We start from the raw sequence: 7236 nt of genomic DNA on the forward strand, positions 1-7236 counted from the left end.
CATTAATAAGAGTATGAACGAATGTCTCATATTCCTCGTCGGGTAAGGAACTCAATAATAACAATACATTGTCCTCATCTTCAATCATCACATCTACATTCGCCAAATCCGTAAGAAGCTTCGTGTAGTGGTTCATGTGATCACCAATAGAGGTTCCTTTCTTCAATTAGAAGTGATAATGTCTCCTCTTCAAATACAAGCGATTTTCCACACTCTTGGTCAAATACTTGCCTTCTAAGATCTCCCAAATCTTCTTAGCCGAAGTCTCATTGATTATATCATATTTCAAATCTTGAGTTAAACAAGATCTAATCACACCACACGTCGTTCTATTCATCTTCTTTCAAACCTTCTCCTCAATGTCATCTGGTTTCCCGTCCAACTCCAATGTGTCTTCCAAATTTTACACGTTGAGTGCATCCAAGACTTCACATCTCCAAAGACCAAATTTGTTTGTGACATTAAACTTCTCCACATCTATTTTTATAGAGTGGATATTCAAACTTTGGACGGTCTTTACGCTGAAAGTACCATCCACAACTCCTTCTTTCTCGATCATCTTTCTCAAAGCACCAACAAACTAATGTGAAATAAACAAAGAATAGATCCAAAATTGAAAAAGATAAAGTCTTTACTAAAAAGATCCCACCTTTATCACCAAACGAAGCCTTTAACGAGCCTCCAAAATGATCTACTCCTCCAAATAGCCCAAGCATAGCCCGAGCTCTGATACCACTTATTGTGCACGGTGGAAGACAAAACCAAACTGATGTGCTTCGAGAGACCAAATCAAACAAATACCGAGAGAAGGCCAAACAATGTAAAATAACAGCACAAACTCAAACAACCAATTTTAACATGGTTCGGCAAGTTACCTACGTCCACGGGGTAAGAAAGGGATGGGGTTTTCACTAATAAAGAAGAAGAGTACAAACTGAGGTTACAAAATTACTCAAACTCATCAATTAATCTTACCAACAAAGTTCTAATTCTCTCCAAACAAAACTCTAACCAATAGCTCCAGAAAATACCTATTTTCTGTGCTCCAAATATCCCCTTCGCTACTCAATTCTCTCTTCCTATCGTTCCATATATATAGAAATCCTAAAACCAAAATATACTAGGAATTCTAAAACTAAAAATAAAACAGATTAGGAATCCTAATAACCTGTTATCAAAACAGATTAGGCTTTCTTTGATTTTATCGCTACGTCATAAGCTATGTCATAAACTTAATGGGGTTTTCTAATACTTTGAATGTTAAGGTGGTTTCATGATAATCAGCCAAAGTTAAGGGGATTTTATGTTATTTAGCCTAAATTTACTCTAAACTAATGCTATTAAATAAAATTTCACAAATTACATCAAATCCAATACAAAATCTCAAATTACATCAAATAACTTCATCATGCTCAAATTAAATCAATAAACTAGCATACCATTAATCAAATTACACCGCATGCCATCAAATTACATTACAAATTTTAAAATAACATCCAATAACTGGATCATGCTCAAATTGAATCATACAACCTTCATACCTTTTACATAATTGTAGCAACAACCAAGACCCCAAACACAATCAAGAGAACCCTCATCGATCAAGAGCGACGCTTCATCAAACTTCTCAGCCAACAAGCTCACTTCTTTTGAGATTTTCACCTTGAAACTCCTATCATCGTCAACCCAATTAAGCAAAGTATCCACAACCCTCATAGGACGCATTCCTATATTGCGCACGACCATAGAATTGTAGACCTTTATTCTCTCAATATTGCTTGCCAGTCCTAATCCTACATTGTAATCCACGAAAACATATTATATTAGCCCCCTCGACGCTAACTCCATTGCTAACTTAATTTGACGGTGAGAACTCCATTTTCAACTCGCCACTTCACTATGATTAGAGGAGGAGAGAAGAGGACGAGATCTAGGGTCGGAGGAGGAGAGGTCAGGATGAGATATGGAGTGTTAATGGTCTTTTAAAGACACCAAACACGAAAGAGCCACGGACTAATATCAAAAATACTCAGATTTGAGGGACTAACATCAAAATAGCTAAGATTTAAGGGACTAATATCTTAAAAAACCCTAAAAAGTATCAACGGAAGCCAAAACCACCCTCACTTTTAATGACATATATTAATTACACTTCGATCATTAATCAGCACAAAACAAATCTCAAAGTGAACATCGATCATATTCTCCAAAAGAAGAAACTAGTAAGTTTCCCCCTTGCCCAAAGGTTCATCTAGACTCCAGTTTGAATTGCCGTAGGGGGGCAGAGAGAGGGACTTGACTATCATGGTTAAGCTAGTTTGGCGAGGTAGTGCTGTTCTCTTCAGAGGGAGGCTGCTTACTCTCTGCAGGCTCTTCTGCTGCTCTCCTGCCGCTAACTCCAGCTGGCCTACAGCATGGCCAGCAGGAGCCCTTGCCTCTAAGTCTGCTGATGCTTGCTTCGAGATGGTTGAAGTAGGTTTCCTGTTTCTGTACATTGAGTAGAGGATGAGTTGAGCTGTGCCTAGGATGAATCCTGTTGCATTTGGAATCTGCAATTGTGCACAAATTGACCATTATTATTGTCGGACTTCATGTCTAACAAATTTTTGAAGGGAAATAATTAAAGTGTAAGTTTCACAACAACTGTGAAACTTTGGGGGTTTTTTACACAAAGCTTTCCTAACTTTTTGGTCCAGAGAAAATTCTGATGAACTTTCAAAATTCTACTAAATTTTCATAAACTATTGAAACATTGATCGAGGAAGGAGGCTACATGTGCTCTGCTGCCGGTTTGAAATTAGTATAAGAGATGAGTTACATTTTATACCAAATTGGAGCTATGTAGGGTAGTTCTAGAAATACCAAGATTTGGATGGTAAATTTAAAAGAAGAACAGATTTGGAGGTAAATACACTTTTTAATTTCCAAAAAAAAAAAGCAAAACCTATTATAAGTAGTGCAATATACTCTTCAATCATTACTATGACTACAGAATTTTGTAATAAAGCAATGAGATAAATCTCGTATTGCATGGTGTTCTGTTTGCAAATTTAAAAAACATGGTCGGCTTTGTGTTTTCTCTACAAGCTTATGGAATTATGTGACTACTCTAAGAGACCTACGGTTTACTCATACTAAAAAGAAGAATCTTTTGTGGATTAAATGGGTTCGTGGCAACTATATAATAAAGAATGAGTCTACTTGGGAGGTCAAAGCCAAGAGTGGAGATTCATAGATGTGGAAGCAAATGCACAGAATTAGAGATCACGCAATCAGAACTTCTGGTGGTGTTCCTACTCTTATTATGGTTTTATACAGGGTAAAATTTTCAACCTTATACCAGAAACTTCCCTCTCCTTCAAATTAATATTGCTTCTTGGTATCGCACTGTTTGGGAGACCCCTGAGTTTTCCTTAGAGTGAACATGTCCAATCTAGAGTTAATAGACTTTAACTAGAGGCTAGAAACTAATTGTTAACCCAAAAAATTAGGGCCAGCTTGGATATTGGATTTGCCCCTACCGAAGGAAAGTCAAATGAATGTCATAGTATAAGTCTAGGTTAATGGAGGTTAAGGTAACATACAAAGCTTATTTTGAAATTTAGTAAGGAGAATATAAAGAATTTATTTCACCTCATTTGGGAAGTTTAACAATGTGAAGGGAATGTAAGTTATGTAAATTTACATAAAAAATATTACATGTTATTGGTAGAATTGTATTTGTCTAGTATTCTCTTGTTTTTTTTAAGAGTTTTCTTCCCCTCCATTACAACCAAATTTGGAGAGGAACAAAATCTCTAGTTTTTTCCCCCATAGTTACCTTTACTTTCTCCTAATTATCTACCCCAAATGAATTTCTAAACAGGATTAATGTGTCTCCTACCTTCCATATTAACCCCTATTTAAACATTCACTCAAGTAAGCTCTTAAATATTTAAGTATCGAGCCCAACTCCTATTTAAACACTCACTTTTTCTTGTAATTTTCAATGTGGGGCTATACTCACATATCAATATTACTACAGTATTGGCAATATAAAAATGAATGCAACCAATACATATATTTAGAGCGAAATTACAATTGATAATTGTTTTTAAATGTAACTTGGGCTGGGAATATGGCCCAACTTAATGAAATGGGCTTTACTTGGGTAAGCATACAGATGACCCAATTTCATATGATTTTTCCAAAAATATGATGCTTAAATATGAAAATATTAAAAGATACTCACTCCAATGTAAAAATCTTTTACTAGAAAAGCATAGACGCTCCAAACCCCACCATTCAGAAAGAGGAAAAAGGAGAGAGAAAAAGGCATGAATTCCACGCTTTGTGTTTGTACCACCAGCCTCTGTCACACAAAATTAAAACAATAAAAAAATAGAAAAATGGACTTGTGTCTCTCAATAAAAGAAATTTCCATCTAAATTTAAAGTTGTATCTCTCAATAAAAGAAATTTCTTTCATTTGAATGTCTCGATGCTCAATGATTTTATTAATTAAAATGAATTCTATATTTGTAGAGTCTAGGATTGGGTTAGGAGAATTTTGGGGGATTTTCAAAATTTTGGGGGTTAGTATTTGAAACAAGGATCTTTAACAGACGAATACAATTCAGCTAAAAATGTAGAACTTTTTATTGCGCACTTGTGCAGGAAAGCGTAACTTCGTGCGCTGATAGTATATCTTTCGGTATCGAATTTCTACCATGTAAAATCTTTTGTATTTTACCCTTTTACTTTTGTAACAATATATGCATCCCAAAATATATATATATCCCAAGCAAAAAGATACCACTGTCTCTCAAAGCCCGGCCCGAAAAACCATGGTTTTGAATATTCTTAGTTGGTTCAATTTCAAAAAAGTCCTCTGAAGAAAATAAAACTGCAGAAGTTAGACCCACCATTGCTGCCATAGGCGCTGCGTACATGCCTACAGTGAGAGCTGCACAGATGCAGCCTGTAATGAGAAGCCTCAAACTCCCATGAAACGCCAATAGAGTCACCAAGAAAACCGCACCAAACATCCCTATGTTCAATCCTCCCGCCAATTTTGCAATTTTAATCTGCAATTAACCAAATTTGATCCAATTTCATTATCAAATCCATTGAAAGTCTCAGACTCGAGATAATACTTTAGCTTCATTAGTTAAAAGAGAGAGAGAGAGAGAGAGAGAGAGAGAGAGAGAGAGAGAAATTGTAGATACAAAGTCTGTCCTTATAGACTGTTTTATCAGCACGTAGACCCTGCCCAAACGGAATTATCTTTTCATTATTTGTGCATGTGTGGTAGGCATTATAATAAATAACGACCGATATATTGATATATGGGCAGATATATCAGATTCTACAGCAGGTCACAATGATATTAACATGTTTATAATATTTTCTGATTTTTAGAATTTTTTTCCGATATATCGTCGCTAACCAATTATCCTAATATATATCCTCAATATCAGTAGATATTGGGATTTTTTTTTTGGGTTTTTTGAATATAGGCTTGGTTTGTTGTTTCCAACTCAACCCAAAAATCAAACAAATTAAAATTGTCTATTTGCTTCAAAAATCACAAGGGGTCTCACAAAAATCCTAAACCCTTACACTTTCAATTCTCTCGCTCCTTTCTCACTCTCCGCTGGTAAGCTCCCCCTCCCTTCCCCTCTCTCCCCGCCATCTCTCTTTCTTTTCCTTGCTTTCTCTATCCTCTCTTTGTCTTTCTCTCCTCCTTTCTTCTCCAGCCCTCTCTCTACCCTCTCTTTCTCTCTCCGCCCCCTCTCTTCTTTGTCTCTCTTCCTCCACCCCTTTCTCTATCGCTCTCTATCTCTTTACCGTGTCTCTTTTAATGTTATGTACTTTGAAGGTTTCATGATTTAATCGAGACGGAAATTTCTACAATCTCTATTAGTCATCCTAAAGATATATCATGATGCAATTTCTCGTATTTAGAAATCATTAAATATGTTTAGAATACATATTAGAATGTTGTACTATGCATGAACATCATCCGATATGGCACCCCGATATTTACTATGTATTCTTGGTGTATCCCCAACATAATCCGGTTTGGATTTTGGTCATCCGATATTTATGCAATATCCGATATTTAAACCAATGACTGTAGGACGTGTGTGTTCAACACTTACAAGAGAAGAGGGGTTCGCTTGGTACCATTGATTATATCAAGGGATCTTTCAGCCAATACACATTGGACATGTGACGTCCTCCATGTAATGAATATGGATAACAAGTATAGATAACAAAAAGATAACTCCATTTAGACATCAAAGAGTTTAATAGCTCATAATAAAATTTGGAAATAACAAATAGCTAACCCTCTATAATAACAGAGAGGGTACATATGGAATTCAAACAAAAATAAATTGAGAGAATACTTACTCTAGTCTTTGTAGGAGCATAGATGAGAAAGAGTACTACATATACAACTTGCATAACGCTGCCCGCTCCATTCACAGTGACAACAAGAAGACCCCCCGGCTTGAGAAGCCCATAATAAGTCCAAAGTGATGTGCTCAATAGAGTTGTCACGTAGGGCAGCCCTTCATAATTCATGGTTGATTTCTTCTTCACAATTCGCAAAAATGTAGTTCTAAAATCATTTCACAAACAAAATTTTAATCATTTCATCAACCAAATAAATTAATGAGCTTAACTGACGAAATGAAATTGAATATCATGCTGTATTAATCATACAGAATATAGTTAGTTTCGAAATACTTCATATTATAGTTATACATAGCAAATTAATTACTTACATTGGTGAAGCAAACACTAGTATGGAGATAAAGTTCCCTGTTAAAACACAATATTTCCAAGTTAAAAAGAGGGTATGATTGAAAAAATTTATACAATAGAAAGTAGATAATGAAAGTAGACAGCAAAAGGAATCAAACATATAGAAAAATAGCAAGTTTGATGGGCCTTTGGAAAATTCAAGATACGCACCCACAATTCCAACAAAAACGCTTGGAGCTGCCATGGAGGAACTCAGTAGTGAAGAGCTCAGAGTATAAGGTTAGTGTTTATATAGAGAGAAAGAGGAGAGAGAGAGAGAGAGAGAGAGAGAGAGAGAGAGAGAAACGTGGCAAAATTTGCGTCATGTGATGCAGATTTGCTGCAGGAGGTACACGATCCCCTTTACCCCGTCGACGAGGGTCAAACCAAAATTTGGTAATCACTCGTGACGCATGTTTCCTTAACCTCTCTTGTACATATTCAT

The 7236-nt window shown here is 35.9% G+C and overlaps 1 protein-coding gene across 2 annotated transcripts; it reads right to left on the reverse strand.

Moving 5' to 3' along the window:
- On the reverse strand, positions 2100 to 7026 carry LOC109850659 (bidirectional sugar transporter SWEET16-like). Of its 2 annotated transcripts, XM_020420713.1 has the most exons (6): positions 6963 to 7026; positions 6773 to 6809; positions 6396 to 6606; positions 4904 to 5065; positions 4232 to 4351; positions 2100 to 2549 (listed from the first exon to the last, which is right to left on the reverse strand). In XM_020420713.1, exons 1-6 carry the CDS (start codon positions 6994 to 6996, stop codon positions 2220 to 2222), a joined length of 894 nt encoding a protein of 297 aa, XP_020276302.1. In that variant the 5' UTR covers positions 6997 to 7026; the 3' UTR covers positions 2100 to 2219. The 2 variants fall into 2 exon arrangements, with proteins under 2 accessions (XP_020276302.1, XP_020276303.1); XM_020420714.1 differs by lacking the exon at positions 4232 to 4351.

Source organism: Asparagus officinalis, chromosome 7, assembly GCF_001876935.1.
Source record: "Asparagus officinalis chromosome 7, Aspof.V1, whole genome shotgun sequence".
NCBI classification, from domain to species: domain Eukaryota; kingdom Viridiplantae; phylum Streptophyta; class Magnoliopsida; order Asparagales; family Asparagaceae; genus Asparagus; species Asparagus officinalis.